The sequence below is a fragment of the Rhopalosiphum padi genome, chromosome 3 (assembly GCF_020882245.1).
Source record: "Rhopalosiphum padi isolate XX-2018 chromosome 3, ASM2088224v1, whole genome shotgun sequence".
NCBI classification, from domain to species: domain Eukaryota; kingdom Metazoa; phylum Arthropoda; class Insecta; order Hemiptera; family Aphididae; genus Rhopalosiphum; species Rhopalosiphum padi.
In genome coordinates this window covers 2,984,621-3,006,642 of record NC_083599.1, presented here as the reverse complement: position 1 = coordinate 3,006,642, position 22,022 = coordinate 2,984,621, and the positions used below count along the sequence as shown (strand labels likewise).

At 28.4% G+C, this 22,022-nt stretch overlaps 1 protein-coding gene across 1 annotated transcript in view; it reads left to right on the top strand.

Annotated features, from left to right (window-relative positions):
- The window catches only part of LOC132927065 (protein gooseberry-like), a 64,301-nt gene that overhangs the window by 8,056 nt on the left and 34,223 nt on the right, over positions 1–22,022 (top strand). The window contains exon 3 of the mRNA XM_060991513.1: positions 15,125–15,337. Coding sequence (XP_060847496.1) covers positions 15,125–15,337 — 213 coding nt within the window. The remainder of the gene's footprint in view (positions 1–15,124; positions 15,338–22,022) is intronic.

The window sequence follows — 22,022 nt, the reverse complement described above, 5'->3', positions numbered from 1 at the left end:
AATCGATTAACCCCTTCAAAATATAAAAACGCTAACATCTGTAAGATGGATGTAACATTTTAGTCACGAAAACTCTCAACAAAGTCGTGAGTATCTATTGAATCTCAATAGCGTACTGTGTAATATGCTCTGAATTCACAATTATTAATTGCATCGAATCGTTCTTATGGTATTTAATATATGATTATAATATATACATAATATAAAGATATGTTATGATATATGCATGAACGTTATCTATACAATCTGATTAATTTTGCACATACTATAAAGTCTCTTATCGGAACACGATTGTTCTCAATCCTCTAATAATAAAGAACAAAACTTATTTGTTTTTTATTTCCTTGTCGGACATCCATCATCCAGCGCAATAAAATCGTGGAATGAATTAACGATTTTTGCAGTAATACGTTTAATTTAAGCCGGGGCCGATGATGGAGATTGAAAAAATTAATTGTGCTTTGTTGGCGGCCTTTTGTGCCGACACAATATTATTTGAAAAATAACAATATGTCTACATTTCGCTTATTGATATGGTTATACATATTTTAAAACGTCCTCAAAAATCGTTTTTAAAACAATTTTAAACACTTTATACAGCTTAGCAGTGGGTATATTATGTACTATGTGGGTTCAGTAGTTGCTTAGGCCTCAACGCATATTATTATATCCTATAACCGTCAGATAAACACACACATTTTATATAAATTAAATATAATATACCATAAGAATAATATATACATTATAGATATAATATATTGACAATGAATCTCAAGGCGTTCGGGGTATCGCGGAACATGCTCATGAAACTCCGCTAATATCTCTGCGAGCCGATCGATTTGGCGTGGCTATACGCTATACGCTATAGCGTACACCATAAACATTATATTATGTATACAAGTTCCAAGCGGGACAACTACCTATATTATAAACAGTCGACGGCGGGTGAACATGTTAGCAACAGTGGCGGCGAGGGGAAGACGTAACATGCGCGCTGGTGCCGGATTAAGACATTTATTGATGCAAAAATTATTTTCTGCTCTTGCAACTAAATATCATCAGAAAAAATTAATTTCTCAGTTCCCCATTAAGTTCAAGTTCATATGAAACTTTGTCGTCATTATGGCGTGAAGCATTACGTATACAAATATAATATACTCATCATTATTTGGATTACATAAAAACGGTTACGAATTCAAACACAAAAATATATTTATATAAAATTAATTTTATCATAATATTTATTATGCATTTACGTACACAACAATAATAAAAATACAACGATATAATATTATATCGTCGGTCTACGTAAGATAGATATATAATACAAATTAAACGCAATTTATCATAGAAAATGGGAATAAAAACGGGACAACGAATTAAAAATATTGTAAAACATAAAAAGTAAAGTTTAATAATGTTAAAAATTATATAGACTACACTTACACCTGCGGATAACTGCCCTCTATATGCCTGCAGCCTTCCATTCATAATATGTTTCTTTATCTGAATTCATCGGATGTACCTGCCGATTGACAGACTAAATGGTTGAATATTATACACGATTCAGAGACGTATCAATAAATACGCGTTGGTCGTCGTCATCGTCATTATATACGGACATAATATATTATATATATAGTACCCGAAGGCTAAGACATTATATACCAATTCATAATAATATACGGTATATTCTCTAATGAAATAATTGTACATTTACACCTACCTATACGTATATAACATATTATATATATATATAATGGTATATTATTTATACATTTCTGTTTTATTTTTATTATATATCTCTGTCCCTTTCTCTAACTCGCTGTTTCTTCTTATCCGCGACTTACACACGCGTTTGATTTAACATGTCGTGTTATAAATGCTGTATTGACGTTATTATACATATATATACCTATATAGGTATATAGTATTATGTATTATACGCATTACACACACACTCACTCCGTAGGCAAGGTCGACCCGCGATCTTCGGCGGCGGCGGCGGCGTGCGTACAATATATTATTATACATATATATATATCTACTCTTTCGGTGGCGGCAGCGGGGTAACCTTCCTCCCCGGCAGACGTGGACGAAAGAATAAAACACATACCTGTTGTTGCGACGAAGACGTCGACGACGGTGTCAATGAAATTTGTAGGCGACAACTGGTCTTGTCAGATAATGGTACAACAGCCCCTTTGTATCCATACTATATTATATAGTGAGTGTTTACCATTTAATTTATTACCGTGTAACATACAATCCAGTTAATGTTTGTTTCAATTCAACGCCGTTCCTCCCGCCGCCCGCCACAAGCAGCCTGCCCCGTCGCCGTCCGCAACAGGCTCACAGCAACCGCCGCGCCGCCGTACAGGCATTATACGGCCGCGTGATTTGAATAGTTAAAAGAATACATCGAAACCGACTCAATTAAATTATACGATTTTTAAATTGACCCATCAACATGTCTCCGCCGTTTCTCTTATATATTATGTTACATTATGTGGTTGCGGCGGCGTGGCGGCAAGAGAGGACAAGTCCATGTTAATACCTACGTAAAACATTTATCAAAATAAAAACGAGGAAATTTGTTGTAGTTTATTTTGTTTTTACACTCTTCACCCGGCATAATAATAATAATATAATGAGTTTATAATTCTGTCTGTACACCACACACGCACGCATGCGCGCTGCGCTATACTATATACGTATTATGATAGGTAACGATGAGCAGGCCGCCGAATATTTAAATTTATATTAATATACTCATAGTATCGATGGACACGACTACACGAGCGCGGTATACCATATAGGTACGCGTATAATATATACGAATATACCTACTATATTATACCTATTATAATATTATAGGTACATTTGGTGTTTCGCGACCGATACCTGTTCGTTCCCCGTCGATGTGCTGTTGTTGTTGTTGTTATTATTATTATTATTATTATAATACACGTTTTGGATTCGTGTGTCCGAAGGCGCGGCCGATTTGCTCCGCGCGCGAGTCCCGCAGCGGTCGCTGTTAAAAAACAACGCATCGCCGTCGTCTCGCCGCAGACACCGACGGCGTGATTTACGTTTATACGTTTCTGCGGCCGGTGCCGATCGGTACGCGTTTATTCGCACGTTTATTGCGATGCTCGCGGGTATAGATAGGTGTATAATAAAATAAAATAAAAGCGATCTGCTACTATTCCAACCTGTGTCGATCTTGTCGCGTCGACGTGTGCAGACGCACGGGAACGGAAGACTAATTGATTTATTTTCCCTTATTGTTTGCACTCCGAGGCGAACACTTATGTAGGTTTTATCGCATAATTCGATGGTGATGACAATTTAATTGTATATTCGCTAATTTTTTCGTAAAAAAAAAATGATAAAATCTTTATAATAGAAATGTGATTTAATAGCGTTTATAATTGTATATTTGTATATCGTTAATTTTATTACTTTTAAAGTGCCTAAAGGTACCCATATAACAAAATTTTAGCTTATAAAATATTTTGACACATTTCGTTGCGAATTCCATTGCGCTATGAATAGTAAGAATACGTTATCATATTGTTATGCTATATAATATTATAGTAGTAGGTATCTCATAAATATATAAACTATAATTATTATCTTAAGAATGAAATAATACAATTTATAAAAATTTACAATGATAATATTAACAATTTAATGTAATATAATATTTATATTAGGTAAGCTAAACATACCACAATTTCAGATAAGTTGTGATGACATACTTTATTATACGGTATTTTCGAGAACTTGTGTATAGTATAAAACTATATGAAATTTTGCGTAATTTTGTAGATGTAATATGCAAAAGCTAATACTATTACTAAACATAATATAATAGCTTCACCGTTCCAAACTACATAAAAGGAAAAAAAGTATACAAAAACAATATTATACTACGTATCGTCTATTTTTCGGGTTAAAAAATGTATTAGATACATACTACATTGTATATAAAATACATTATGAACACGCGATTATATAATTTATAAATATATGGCTATACTTAGATCAATTTTATAAATATGCGATTGATTAACAACTCAACTGATATATTAAATTTTAAAATAAATACATAATCATTAATATTTATTAGCTAAGTAATTTATTTCTAGAACACAGAATATTCCATAATTATTAATTAGGTATTAATGAATTTTATATTTCGTATATTCTTACGTACACAAGAGTTATTTAGTTTACAAAAATTAAAATACATACATTTTAAAATTAAAATGTATATCATTATAGGCTTCTATACCTTACGAATATTTTATGTAGGTACATTTATAAGTACATTTAAACTACTGATTCAATTATTATATCTATATATAGAAATAATGTCTGCATTTTCTTGATTATTTGCGTTTTTTAAATTTTTGTTTCCTTAATAATTTTATCAATATGAAATTAAAATTTATGCACATCCAATCGGATAAAATATGGTTGCCAATCGGTACATTAGTGTTGCTTATCTTTAGCATATATTTTAATCTATAGTGTAGTAATAATTGTAAAAACAACTTCGTGATTCACTATAGATAAGAGTACACGATTCGGAAAAAGATCATTTAGCCGTTTTGATAAAATGTGAATAAATAAAAGTATTATTTATATAAATTCTAGATAAACCAAGTCTTATATTTTTTTTGTGCAAACGAGGAACTTTTTTTTTAAAAGACATTGTAATAAATCAATAATAAAATTTAGGTACTCAATAATATGCAAGAATGTATTTTTTTGGTGATACTTTTACAGTTTATACAACTTTTCTAAATTAAATTAGAACTTGAAAACTATATGCTTTTACTACAAATCCTTAATTAATTTATGAAATTGGATACTTAAATAATAGGTTTTCCTATAAAGGATTTAGTTGTATGGTAATTTTCATCGAGTATTTAAATTGAATTATACATACATACACAAGTGAATTTATTTAGTTTATTGGACATGCATGGAAATATTATAAGATATTTATATATTTTATATACTACTTTTATATTTAATAATTAAATATTCAAAGTGAAACATGATAGCATTTTGGTAGAGGAATTTAAAATATAGATATTTAATCTTAATAAAAGATAAAACTAGTCTACATAATATTATTAATATTTTCTCGATTGTAGTTATTAATCAAGAATATGCATAAAATTAATATTATATATTGTTTAACTAAAAAATACATAATATCATACTATAACATACTCGTATTATTATAAAATTAAGGTATTATAATGTATTATACTTTTATTGTTATATTATTAATTTTATATTAATATAAGTGCATTATAATATTTTTAATTTAAAAAGATCAAATTATATTAATAACCCTACAATCCGAAGTGCACTCAACTATAATCAAATAAATAATTATCATGATTAATAGTTTTAACTTTAATTCAAGAACATTAAGAAAAATAATAACATGATAATTCAAAATAGTATTAACAATAGTTTTATTATTAAATATTTTAAACAAATTACGTAACATAACCGGTTTTTTATCTGTATGTTTTAAATATATTTTAAATAAATTTAAAATACGGTATAAGGAACTAGAAAATTGAATAACATTACATTTATAATATACAATTTATCTCAATTGTATGTGTATTAAATTATTTTTAATGATTTCTTTAAGTTACTACCTATTTTCTATATATATAGATGAAATAAATGTTTATTATATTTCACTTTAAATTACCTACTTAAATAAATTATAAAACTAATTTATGTTCTCAGTGATAATATTAAATATTTTTTTAATAGTGTCTATTTTTAAATAAAATTTAGTTTTAATTTTGTAGGTATAAATATAATGTTATAGTTGTTAATTATTGTACTCATCATCAGTTATTAGTTATTTAATTTCAAATATGAAATTTTGAAATAAATTAATTTAAGTACTTATCTTTAATTTTGATTGCTTATCGTAATTCAATTTAATTAACAGTTGTATACATTTTGCATCATTATTAGTTAAACATTAAAGCAGTGTATTATATGGAACTATAATTTACTATTTTACATTTCATAATATAATATTATAATAACTAAGCTTGTTAATTATTAAAATGTATGTAATATGTATTATATATATATATATATATTACCACTTGGCACTCACGAGTTTTTTCCGTGAGAAGTCTATTTTTCAGTTACGATCAGTTGTATGTTGCGCTCATATTTAATAATTTTCTATTGTTTAATTAAATTTGTTTAAGCTTTCGGGGATTTAATAACTTGATATATTATTTAAAATAAACTGATGTTAGAACCGTGTTTTGAACGCTATATAAGTTTTGGTTTATAATAAATAGGTACGATTGGAATAATTAATTTGTAGCCCGATCGTCGGTGAATACGGTTTTATTTTATTTTTTATTTTCAACCATCGTGTCAGTTGGTCCTAATTTCCACACCCTATTTCCTCGTTTTAAAATGTACATAATATATACATATATACATACGTATATTGTATATGTGTATTCTATATTCTATATTTCTATGCACAAATTAAAACTTACTCTTTCCTGTTGGAAACCCATTCGTGCTGCATGCGATATGTGATATGATACACAATGTTTTGTATCATGCGATATTCACATTTATTATTTATCATCCTACAATAGTATGCATGTTTCTATAACCCTCCGAGGAACATGCTTACGTTATGTAGGTAGTGCTTTTCTTTTGCTGAAATATTCAAGCGGAAATTCTATTATAATTAGGTGAATACGCCCGAATGAAATTTTGTGACTACCTGAGGTCACGTATTTTCATCGAGTCGACGAATAAAATATTCAGACTATTGATTCTTCCGAGTTTATTGTTAGTATTATTTTATTTTTTAATTAGTTTTTTTATCTTGAAAACGTTTAAATAACACATATAACAATGTATCATTATTTAATAATTTAAATAACATTTACAACTATGTATTATAATAAGTATATGAATAGTATCTAATTTAAAAAAATATAACTGTCAAGTCAAATCGATTAAGTCCGTAATATTCATATTATTTTTTTGAAAATAATAAATTTGCTTATCTAATACAGGCATTTTAGTATTTTTTTATAAAATAAAAAAATGTTGAATTCCCATATTACTTGTATTAAATTGCTTATGTTACATCTAATAATAAATGCAGACTTTATATTTTTTATAAAATAAATACCTACTTATAATAAACATGCGCATACATAAAATACATTAAACTATAATAAATATTAGTGTAAATAAGTTAAAGTATTAAATACCAAAATATATTTATAGGTACCTTATAAATGTATAAGTATACTAAATATAATACTAACAATATTTTGTTGTCATGTTGTGTTAGAAAAATGTTTGATAATTTACACAGCCTTGTAAGTTTGAATAGCGAACGACAGACACATAGACACACACACACACACACACACACACACACACACACACACATATTCCACCGCAACAATTTTATGACAATAGCATTATACACAGCAATATCTATCACCAAGTGCACATACAATAAATAACCACCGTACCATAATGGACAGTAGTTGTCATAACTGCGTTTTTATAATAACATTGTTATATTTTATTACATTGACCTCGGTACATGTACGCATTAGAATTATCTCCTTATCTACTCTTGGACTCTATTATTATACTATTTTTTTCAATTAAGGGTATATCAGTTACACCTGTAATATACCTATGTCCGAAAAAACTCGATTATTCAAAACAACATCATCGCATTATTATTATGTAAGCTGCGTGAAGTACGTCGATATGATTATTACACAGGGTATAATGACAAAAACTTCCCGCTGCGTGTGAAATCTCTGACTTCCTACTTGGATTTCGTGCGGATGAAAACCCCGCCGAGCGATGATGTTCAGCCCCAATCGGACATTTATTTTATGATACATTTATACACTCGTTTCCTGAGTTTGATTTATCATGGGTTTCCGTTTTATATTTCTTTAACGTCTGTTTCAAGTGAGTGGTTAAACGTTTGGACGTAGCCATTAAAAATGAAACGGTTAGGTTAGGAAACGGGTGGATAGAATTGAAGGGATAAACCCGTTTTTAACTAAAAAAAATATATTACCAACTATAAAGCAATTCATACAGTGGAACAAAATATTGCTTGAATAAAATATTTCGAGTGATTACAATGTATAAAGTTTTGTATAAAATGTATAATTACTTATTCATTGTAAGAACAAAGTATGTTATTACCTATATGTTATGTACCTATCCTGTATCTTGACGAGGACTATAAATACCTAATTGGTACACAATATTAGGGAAATTCAAAAAACCACTGATAAATTGGTTATCGAAAATTAATTTTTCGGTTTAAAAGCTAAACAACTAATATAACAAGATTGCACTGGATATAAATGTGAAACAAAATATAATTAATAATTTGTAAATAAAATTAAGAACTGTTTATTTATTTTAATTAAATATGTGTATTTCGCACAGTTACAACAGTATACAATATTATAATACTTTAAAACACTTTAGGGTTTCAATTAAAGTTAGTATAAAAACCCATAAAACACGAATGCAAAAGAAAAAAGAAATATAATATGTATATAGTGTGTTATCTTAAAATATCATAAGTAACATAATAAATCTGCAGTTAAGTTTTACAATTCATAATTTAATTAGAGAAAATAGAGAAAAAGGGAACAAGTAACAACATTATAGCAATAGACATATGAGTACAGCGTACTTAGAATTCGTTCATATCATATTTCATTATAGACTAAAACATGAGTATAAGAATGATGCGACTTTCGGGAGAAACTTTAAAATATATGGATAAAAGATGAGTAAGGGAATGGCGCTGGAGATATGTTTTAATAAAAAATTAAAGTTAGAACCGTACTTCCCAGCTACTACCAGTTAAAAAGTCAAGGCCAAGCTTTTAAGAACAGGTGAGTTATCATAGGGGTAGGAGAATCTATGATCTTTCCTAATGGAGTAACTGGCGTACTTTAAAAATTTCCATTGAACACGTTCAAATAAAAAAACGTTCAGATCCCAAATAATAGAACAGTATTAATTGTTTCTCCGACGATAAAGCATTTAAGTGTTTTTAAAGGATATAGGTAGTAATTCAAACTCGGTCAGTACACTTTTGATGAACCCTAGTCTTGAGAAAGCCTCCCAACAATTAATACTTTCAATTTGTCGTAATTTAAGATTTGATGTGGGTCGTGGGACTAAATACGAAACTCAAGTTAGTAACATATTAAATTTATGAAGGAAGAAGTGTATATTTGTTCCATTTTTTTGTATTCATATAATGTTGTAACTTGTAGTTATTAAGACTGGTATAATTAACAAATATAATCCATGAAAAAAATGTATATTTTATATTTTTATTTTTCTTATTTTTATTAATATTACCTACCTATATACTTTTATTATTATTGCTTATTTGATCATGTTCCCCTTTGCTTTGTTCAATTTATAGTATTATCGAACTATGAACTTGATGACACGCAACACATCCAGCTTTTTACATTTAAATAATATTATATAGGAGCAAATTCTGTGATACGATATCTATCTATCTTTCTATCTATCTATCCATATATATATATATATATATATATATAAATATTTTAAATATATTATTATAATATACATTTAAATGAAAAACAAACATTACGGAAAATTATTCAAATAAATTTAAAGTATTTAATATGTTATACCGAATGGCGACTATAAATGTATTTACAATAAAAAAAAAACATAGATTGAAATTCGATATTTGCAAAAAGAATGTAGGATTCATATATTATTTATTTATACTAAATTATAGGTTCATAAATTCAAAACAATAATTAGAATAAAATATTATAAAAAGTTTTTTTTTTAAATGGAGTAGTCGATAAGTTGTAAAATAGGTTTTGAGTATTACTCATCATTCAGCATGACATTATAATATAGATTTGTTAAAATGAAAATTAACTGATAAATCATTGTATGTAAAGAAATGATTTTAACTTTTAAGTATACGAGTACACAGTGAAATTAATTTTTTATGGTAATACAATAAGTTGAACTAATTTTTTTAAAAATGAAAACACTGCATTTATTATATAAAAATTATTATTCCATATATTATTGTTATTGTACCTCGTAAATGCATATAATTTAATAATCATTTCAGTGGCATATAATGACGTTAATGTATTCTGAGATGTATAAATCTTTAAAAGTTTTCATTTTATTTTGTATCATAAATAAACAAATTACCGTAATTTTGGAATCCATTTATACCAATTTAATTTTCGTCAAAAGTGGGCCATGTAGGAAGCGTAATATGGTACACAAACGAATTTTAAAACCGTCAAAAATAACAAGAGTAATAATAATGACAATAATAGTAAATATGTATTATGCGTATTATATTATATTATATTATATATCTTCGCGAAGAACATCAGTGTTCCCGATACGTTGTTATCGTTATTACTATTAATGAAGTGTATTATTATATATTATTATTATTATTGTGGAAACATCGGTGACGACTGTTAGCATTCGCGATATACCTAATATATATATAATAAATACATATATATATATATATATATATATATATATATATATATATATATATACACACACATAATATAAATAAATATTTATAATAATAGGAGGTACCAATATAAGATGATAGTCGAGCAATTCTCTATTATTAGGTAGATACACGCGTGTAACACCTTTACGGTTTTTTGCGATCATTTGTTATTTTATTATATTATTTTATTATTATTACGTCTATATACATACATATTATACTTTATACATACAATATATTATTTTCGCATGTCGGTTGGATGAGAAATTCGCCTGAAAATTATCGTGAAATATCACAAATAAGCGCATAATAACGATATTGTACAATTCGAGGATTCATGTGTTTATCCTATTGTGTTTTCCCTTCATTATAATATATTATATCGCTTCAGAAAGAGACCGAGAGAGAGAGATAGAAAGAGAGAAAAGCGATTACTGCGTCCACATACACACGCGTAGAAAATCTATTGGACAAATATTTTACGTAGGTACGTCTATTATGGCGTGCACATTTGTTACCCACGGGGGCCATATTACGATAAATACCAAATCGAATGGCGCGAACGATGTCTTTTCCCCTACAATTGTCTACCCACACCTCTCCACCGGGACATAGGATGTTTTCAATAGAGCAGAGAAATACTTGCACGGTCTCTTATGGAGCGAGAAAAAACCACTCGTCGTATCCGTTTCGAATATATATGGAAAATCGATAATTGCGGCGGTTACGACGATCGTTGTTGTGCGTGTGTGTGTGCGGTTGCCATTTCCTCGTGTAATGGGCGAATCCGCGTTTGACGTACCGTACATAAATCTCCGCGTCAATTGGTCACCGCCGACTAGGGAAAAAAAACACCGCTCTCGGCTTTATAAACGCAATATAATATAATATTGTAGATAAAAGTGTGTATAGGACATATTATTATTATTATTGTATATACCTATTTACGATTAATATGACATTCGATCGCCGCCGTTTGCGGCATCGTATTATTATTTTTATTTTATTTTCGTGTGCGTGTGAGAATCGCGGGTTTTCGACATTCGCGTCAAAAAAAAAAAAAAAAACCGACCGTAAAAAAAAATATATGGATGACGATAATAGGTGGCGAATATAAAACACGACGACTCGTATTACAATAATAATGTTTATAAAATTATATATATTTTGTCTCGTTGGTAGATATAATATGTACCTGTACCTATGTATATATTTATATGTATGAGATATAACATTATAACCAATGAAAATATATCGTACAACAATGTCGCACAATATAATAATATAATATTTTATATTGTAATACGCCGCCGAACAGTTTTCGTTCAGCTCAAACATATCGAATTATATTATTATATTATATAGTCGCGTAATGACACATGCACACACGCACGCACATGAGAGTAAATAGGTACAGGTAGCGGGTACCGTCTCGGCGCAATGATTTGTATATCGTAGTAGGTATATATTATACCGGTTACGCGGTTTATATAGTGTTGCCGCCGTTGTATACTTGTATATATATATATATATATATACGTTTATTATAAATTATTATAATAATATAATATGCCGCGCAACTCTTCTCCGTCGCGTAATATAGCAGCCTCGTAGTCCGCGTTCAAATCCCGAACGAGACGTTCACTCCGGCTGCTGCAGGGTCGACCGTGTGGCCATAAACCGCCGCGATTTATTAATACGATATGCTAACTATGGATAGTCGTTTATACTGTTTATAGATGAGCAATATACGTTAATTAAAAGTAAAAGCGCGTGTGCCGAAAAAAATTAAGCAAACTATTCAATTTATACGCATAGTTCCTATAATGTTCATATACTTACGACCATGTGTAAATGTATAATTATATATGTCCCTAATAAAATTTTTGTGAATTGTTTTTAACGCGTGTGACACTTCATTTACCGACGGTTGGAATTTCGTAAAAAGTTTTCATTTCAGAACCAAAAATAGGTAAAACGATAATTATATTGTGTTTTATTTTAATATGATGAACACTATAACAATGTTATAAGTTATAACTATAAAATATGATGGGTGTAGTACATAATGCGTATAGCTACAATTACAAGGTAATTCACCAATCATGCTCATCCTTTTTTTAATTCAATGTTGCAGTTATTCAAAATTTGAATTTTAGAATTTTTAAGAATACACTAAAATCATCATATTTCCAAGTTTTTAAGATTTTTTGTACTACTTAAAAGCTGTCTTGTGTAGAGCATGGTTGGTAAATCACGTTGTATAATATAAAATAACGATGGAAAATGCCAAATTATTGAATATAAATGAAAACTATTATATAGGTACATTACACTGTGTAGTGTCCGTTTTTTTTAATATAATAAATATTAATTAGCATATATTGTTTGTAAGTAAAAAATATTATTGAAAAAAATTATTTGTATTCAATATTTATATTTATATTTGATAATGATGACGATAAATAAATCTATAATATAATATCAGTCTGGTCGTAAACATGACCAGGCCCTATTGTTGAGCAAATGTCTTATAATAGTTACCATCATTTTTTAATTTTCAATAACTAAATAGTGTTCCCACGTTAAGCTAGAGCTAGATAATAATATGATATTATATTGTGATATTATAAAATGCCGTATGCTATTTGTTTCAGTTATTAATTACTAACTAGTATAAAATAAACAGATGACATGTTAATTATAGTTTTTTTTCTTAGCAAAACTATCACACACGCTGTTTGTAATACAAAAATACTATGTTGTTTTGGCTTTTGATTGTCTAATATAAATTATAATACAAAATATTTAAGAATTATAAATTATAATGTTATTAATGAATACGTATAAGAGGTACATACATTATTTTAAAATTTCAAAGTAGTTTCCATTTTAAAAATCTTGAACAATAAATTTATAATACATCTAAAATTCCTAAAAAGTCGTTTTATTATAACTGTGGCTTTATATAAAGCTGTAATTAACAAATTAAATATTAAATAGTTTTACTTATTACAAGCCATCAGAAATAAATACTTCTTAGGCTTGTACTGAGAAGGTGAATGGAACAAGAGTACCTACATCAAATGCAATAACTATATGTATGTCAGTTGTATACTTTTCTTGTATCCTAAATAGGTAGTCTACTGTAAATGTATCTATTTGAAACTGTAACAACATTGCATATGTCACCAATTAATGATTTCCCAAAAGATCGATGTACATTTTTTTTTAATTGTAGGGTAGAGTTAAAATATAAGCCATAATATAGAAAGTTGTGTACACGGTACAGAAGGTAATAAAAAAATTAGTTCATAATATATTTGAAATTGTATACTTCAAGGTAAAAATCGTAAACGCTAATAAAAAAGTTCGGTTGATTCCCGATTAAAAAAAAAAAATGTCTATAAATATAATGTATATTATATATAGAGGCCATTGTAAATTATTATTATTATTATTATACAATACCACCCAATCGGGGAAGCACATCGCTCCAACGACGGAGGTGCATAATATATCGAATGTCATTTATAATTACGTGTACACGCGATCAAAACCGTATGCAAACATTGTACCTATATATAAAGGTCTCTCAGTGTGCGTGCCTATAAGCATAATATTATATTGTGTGTGCGCGTATATAAGGGTTATGTACTTCCGTCCAAACCAACATTTCCTATTTTTTTATTTTTTTGTCCAATAGTCTAAATTAATTTTGCGTCACGTGTCCGCATATAGTATAGGTAATATAAATAAATAATATAGTGTAAGTATATTATTTATAGTCTTCACTCTTCTTGCTATAGGTATGCTATGTGATTCTTTTATCAAAAAAAAACTTATTATTTTAAAAACTAGTAAGGATTTTTGAAAATGTTTTTTTTATATAATTTTAAGTTGTCACAAAACTAAATTTTTGAAACAAGAAATCATATTTTTATAATTTTTGTCGTTATTATTGTTTAAGTTGTCTTACTTTTTTCAGTATGACAACATATATTTTTAATTCCTGCTCATTCCAAAGTAGAATATTTAGAAACTTTGGACGAGTAATTTATTAGACAAGTATTATAGCGGAATAGAGTTGTATTAGGGTACCCCGCAAAACATTACCTAATCCATTAATCTTCTCATCAAAACTCCATATACTTGTAACTGTTATTAACTACACTTATAGCAAAAAGTCGATTTTCACACATTTATCGAAATTCTCTAAATAACAATAATGATAATTGCTTTGGAATAAAATAAAAAACTATTGAGTAGAAATTGTAAAATAATGGCTGGCCTGACATGATAATTATAATACCTATCAATAATTATGTATAATAGCTCTATAGCAGGGGTGTCAAAAACCCACATACAGTATACGCCAATATATATTATAAATATTATAAAATATATATTATATTATATTATCAATAGTGTACATATTATTAATTTAATATTTGTTCGTCTTATTTGTTTCGCCCGGTACAGCCATCACGACCGCAGTTGCCGGCAGACCGCCGCAGTCCACGTCGCCGTCGCCGTCACCGTCGCCAGCCACGCTGCGCGAACTGTACGCCATGGCGGCCAGCCAACAGCACCAACAGCATTCGCGACTGCTCGAGCTGTCCAACAGATATCGCGGGTACCCGGAAATCGCCCATCACGTGTTCAACCAACAAGGAGCCGTCACCAAGTTGCTAGGTAAGACTATACACAGCGCGCGGTCGCGTATTTACCGCGATAAACGTTAAGAATATTATCATTAATACGCGCGTATTATAACAATAAGTCGCAGTGTTCTACGTATTATAATAATAAAAATGGTTCCGGTGCCCGTGCGGTAGTGTTTATATGCACAGTCTTAGTGTATAGTTGTAAACGCAGCGTCCCCCCATCAGCCATCTCCGCGCGCCCACGTGGCAGGACGATCGCCGTCGCCCATCGAAAGCGCCCATGTCACAATATCACGATCACGACTGAGAATATAATATTATAAAAATATACGCGTAATAGGCCACCACTAGAACATTCGACGTTTGAGATAGATATTTTATTGCGTCGTGTTTGACGTCTTTTTTCTCTCTTTTTACAATCCATTCGCGGTTGTATTTTTTTCCACTATATATACCTCCTTTTTACATATTATTATTTACTCTAGATGTAACTTCAAATTCACGTTTATCATTGAGTGACAGTAATATGTATAAGGCGAAATTATTATTATAATACACGTACAGGTACACATACTGCAATTTGACGCGATGTGTTATAATTTATTCACTGCAAGTTCGATTCGCGCTAGGAAGGGTATTCGTTGTGCGATGTTTTGTCCGCTCGTGTCATCACAAGCATCATCGTTACTGATTATATTATCGTCATAACATAATAATATTGTGATATAAGTAATGTACACATACCGTAATTCAAGTATAAAAGTATGTAGGTAATATGGATATAATATTTTGATACGATGATGTATTATACGATCTACGAAAATAATATAATTATATTATCTGTTAGCGCGTTTGATTAAAACCAATAAGACTTTAAACAAAACAAAATTTATCGACTCATATTATTGTTGATGATTTGGCAATAACAAATTTATAAATCGTCGTTTTTTCTCGATTTTGATCTTTTGCAACACTATACGCCTACTTTTACGTCTACTCTAAGTTGTATGGCCACAAAAACTCTGTCTTTTCCTCTTTGGTAAATAATTATAAATGGAATATTGTTAAGACTTACATATTATATGCTATAGTAGCTATATGAAGTTACTTTTACAGCCATTTCTGAAAAATAATTTTGGACACTGTTTAGAAATCTTTCATATTTAAAGTTTAGCTTTAGTATATTATTCACTTTGAATAATTGTCATAACATAATTAATATTAAAGGTTTTTAAATATTATACTTCATAAAGTATAACGTAGATATAAGTATATGATGTCGGTTTTCATAAAAAGTAATTTAAGATCGAGAACAAAAATTTACGAAAAAGTGTTTTAAATAATTTCTCTCCAATTATTTTTGTTCTTAAATAATATTGATCTATTTTTAAACTATTTTGGTTAACAAATAAATTAAAGTTGGTTTACCGTATGTGGCGATGTAGTTGGTCGTAGCATTAAATTATGTAACAAAATTATATTTTAGAACGACCATCACATTCATATGAACAACATTATGTCTACTATACAGCTATATTAATTGTTTCTTCTGCAGTAGACCAACATAAAAGTGATATAAGAAAATCACGATACAAATTATAGCTATTTATATATTATATAATTAGGTGAATGTGCGTAACATAAAATATATCTGCAGATACTCAAAAATGTATAGGTAAACGCTGTTTTCAACACGGTTGACTCCGAAGTCTATACAGTACAATACAATTATTGCATGGCCATTAGACATAATTCTTATAAAGAAAAAAAATCGAGAAACGTCGTTTTATTTCACATTTCGATTCAGTATGAAATATGTCCATTTATCTTAATATTCTAACAAGACGTATGTATATAATATGTAGAAGGCGACCAGTTACGGTGTGTGATTGAATTCAGTATAGGCATACCGAAAATATGTTAATAATCGCATACGTACGTACTACGCATAGTGGTTCAATTATTATTCGCCGAGTATTTGTAACACGATAGGTATTACGTCGGGATGCTTCATTGCCGGTCGACTACTTTGTTACGCTGTTGGGCGCACACGTCCGTGAACGGTACAGCCTCTGCGGGTACAAAAGAAGCGAATAACAGAACGTGAGAAGTCTAACATGAGATTTAATTATTTCACGAAATTGAATTATTTCTGTTTGACTCGTACACGCAGCAGCGATTTTTTCCTCGGGGAACGCGGGCTTGCCGCATTTAACCAAAATGAAATTGTTAAAAAAAAAAAAAAGAAAAAAGAAAGTAGTCTAAGTAATAGTATAATATTATAATCAATACTTTTTAAGCCCATGACCACAACTACCGGTCTCATTTTGTAAATTTCACTCGATCATGCCCATTTACATTTTTGTAAGTCTTCAGTGGGCTTTGACAATCATTCATGAATGGGTACGATTTGTTCGATTAATAAGTATACATGATAGTGATACTCTACAATGTACAATTTCCATGAGGGGTCATAAAAAGCTTGTTAAAACAAACATCAGTAACTACAATATTACAATGTTTATTCACCGAGTATTTGAAAGAGAACATATCTATCTAAATATTTTGATTTTTAAAAGACTAACAGCAAGTTTTAACAGTTTTTTAAAAAGAAAATTATATAATAATAATAATAATAATAATAATATAATTTTAACATTCAAATAGTTAAAATTTGTAGACTAACCACTAACACGTAGATATTTGTACATTTTGTGAAATATACAATCACAAAACAATTTTAATAGCTAATATATTAAAATATATGATAAATTGACCTATCTATTATAAGGTAATGTTACTATAATGACATACAACATCAATATAATAAACTATTTATTTTAATTTATTTATTTTTTTTTATGAATTAACTTGATAAATCTAAAATATTGTTATTTCTATAACATACATAAACAATGGTTAGCTATATCTACTGAAATATTAAAGTTATATATAAAAGGTACTACTGTAGGTACTAGTAGGTATAATAATTTGCGATTTTCCTGATTTTTTTTCGAGGGAGTGCTTTAGTATTTTAATAGTACATTATTATACAATATTAATAGATACAACATTTACATTTGAATGTATATTGACATATTGAAAACTGAATAATATATTTTTATTATTTTATACTTTTTTTTGTTTGTCAAATATATACCTTCTGCAATTATAAATTTACCTAAACAGTAAACACAAATAGTTAAATAATTTGGACAAGATGTCGTGGTTGAAGATGATTATAGTAATTTGCGAGGATAAGAAAAAAATAGTAATAATAATCAACAAAAAAAAAAACCTGTTAGCTTGCGGCTGTCATGCAGAGTATTCATGCGTGTGAGTGCGTAGGTGCGAAAGCCAAATTGTCGCCAAATAATATATATATAAATACGAACGTATATATTTAATATAATAGTAAACTCATGTTTTGGTGGCGTCTTGTGTGTGTGTGTGTGTGTGTTAATTAGCCGTTGACACGAATTTAGTTTAACACGAGTCTTTAGATTTCGCCTGACTCGGCAGAGACCGGCTGCGTTTGACAACGGGCATGGCAAACGACGAGGGGAAAAAACAATACCAGAAGTCATTCGGAAGAGATTATTTTGTACAGGAAGTGCAGGTGGACGAAGCCGTTGATTTTTTTTTTTGCCTTTCTAAACTCCGAACAACCTTCCAACAAGGAGTAGAAAAACTTACTCGATAACCGTACACGATATGTCCATCGCGAATAAACTAATAAAAATAATAATACATTATTATACTATAGTATTTTGTTACTTTTTTTTCTTCTGCATTCGGAATAATAAGCTAGTAGTATGTATACCTAAACTCTATATGTACTTACGTAAATAGTATTTATGTGCAACGTATTGTTTTATTTTTTTATTGTACCGGGCGTAGTTCTATAACTACCCGCGTGTTTTTTTTTTTTTTTGAACGAAGAACAAATATTTTATTATGTAAATGTCCACTACAAATGTAATGATATCCATCTGTCGGAGTTTTTGTATTAAACGTTGCGAGCTGGAACAGTGTATGAAAAAAAAAATGATCTCTGAAAAAAAAACACATACCTACACCGACGGATATCTATGTATAATATACACACTCAGTTAAAACTGACGAATAAAAAGTCGAGTTCATGAATTATTTTAAGACGGTTGTTATTACGAGGAATTAAAATAATTACTAATTGTTGTCTAATTGTTTCGAAACGGTGTTTTTTTAATTTTACCTTTTTTTTATTGTCTACTGGGCATACATACAATAAAACGGTATTCGCTTTTTTTAGAACCTTCTATTTCCCCTACCGTTCTATACCGGACGTACTTTTATGAAATATTGTAATCTTATACATAATAATATCTCCTGCTTGAATAACGTATAAACACTTAGTTAATATAAAATTGTTCCTTTATACTTAACATATAACGCTATACAATTATGTATTATTTTTACTGGCGATCTCCTATACTTAATTCGAAAATATTTGTTTAATTAATCTTTTGTTAATCTAATTTTCCTATATAATTATTGTCTCATATTTTTTGTCAAAAATATCTTAATCAAATTATCAATTTTTTACAAATCACAAAAAAAAATATTTATACATTTTATTTGTGATTGTATATTTGTAAAATAATGTAGTTTTTAAAAATACATTTATTATTTATAGCAAAATACAAAAATCAATTCAATTTTCCATATTACAATATTTAAATATCTATTAACTATTTCTCTTTGCTATAATATCTCACACAATAGATATTAATTAATACATAACTTATTTCATGTGTATTATAGCACCCATATAAAATTATTTATTTTCATATTGTGTATGAACTGGTATATGACATAAAAAAAAAATATTTTATTAACTTATTTATCAACTCGATTTTCAATAATTGTATCTTTATAATAATATATTTATATACGTAATAGATATAGATATTATAATATTATGTTTGTGGCATTTATTTGATTTATCTATATCTCATATTCTCATTTAGAATAATTATTAAAGCTGATCCATTTTAATTATTTTAAATATATCATTGCTATTATTGATATATATATTTTTATCTTTCTATTTTTCAGCTTCATACATTTGCTTTCGATATTTTGCTATTTTTATGTTATATTTACTTGATTGATTTTACATACAGTTTTTATTTTTTAATTAATGTTATTGCGCTGTTATGAATATTTTCAATACTGTACCTTCTGGCATTTAATTTAAATAATATCTGTATATATTTAAGGGTAAAACGCTAAACTTATAATGATAGACTTTATTTAAAAATATATTTTAATATAATCATAAAAAAACTATACTTAAATATACACTTAAATGAGTTGTAAATGTTCACAGTAGCTAAAACATTCACGCACATTTAATGCAAATTAGCAAGTATAAAACTGTTCGATTTCTTTATAAAAATATACAATCTTTTTTTGAATGCAATAAAATCAAAGCTTATGACACGCACTTTATTTAACGGTAGGTACATGCCATATGATATTTCAACGCGTATATTAGTTTGATGATCAGATTAAAATTTAAGATTTTAAAATAAATTAAGGTGCAAAATTTTACTCTCGTAACTCTAATATTTCACATAATTTTATTTATCTTGTAAAATAGTTCTTAAAGTAAACACGGCATTATTTATCTTCTTTTATTTTGTTCTAGATAAATCAGATAAGCTATATGAATAGATGATGCACTTGTCTTAATGCAATTAAAATAATAATAATATTACGTAATGATATATTGAAATAATGAAATCGCGGTTATTACATTTTAACACGCGTTATTACTACTATAACATTTTTTTTTTTATAGGTAAACTTTTATAATTTCAACATTTTCAACTAACCAACTGAATAAATTAAAATTGTTCTTATTATTATATTAAAATTCTATTATATAGCTGCATAAATATGTAATAATTGGTATGTTTACTGTAAATTTATGACCTTATTTATTTTAATAAATGTTGCTAAAAATACAATATACCTACTATTTACAGTCTTACAGATAAGTAATGATAACTGAAAATATACGTATAATAATATTATGACATTAAGTCAGAATTTTTTTTTAATATTTTGCATCAATTGAAAAAAAACGTTTTTGATAAACAAACGTATTTTCATACATAAATTATTTATACCCTCTACATAAATCACTTTTGACGCTTTCTTATTATTAAAAAACGCGTATAGGTACAGTTCAACGATTTGACTAACAAACTAAGTTTGTTTTTCCCCGGAAATATACGTCACATCACGTTTCATTCAATGGTCAACCTCTAATGAGACACTTGGTCATTATATTATACACACATATGTACATTTCATATATAAACATTAATATGAGAATAAAAAAAATAGGAGCCGTTATTATATATTATATCCAGGACCAGATGCTCCTATTGTCAAGATGACCATACCTATTGAATATTGACTGTCTACCGCTTATTAAGTCTCACATTATTTAAATAGTACTCCTGCAGTATATTTAACTGTGTTACGAAACAATGTAACGTCGTTATGTGTACACGTATAATATACAGTATACACGCCTGGTGATCGGACCGTCCCTTATAGGTCCAGGTGTATGTTGATTTGTTGAATGGGCAGCGGTTCGAAGAATAACAAAAAATAAATTGTTCTTCGGTAATACGATATCGGATGACGTTGTAATCCAT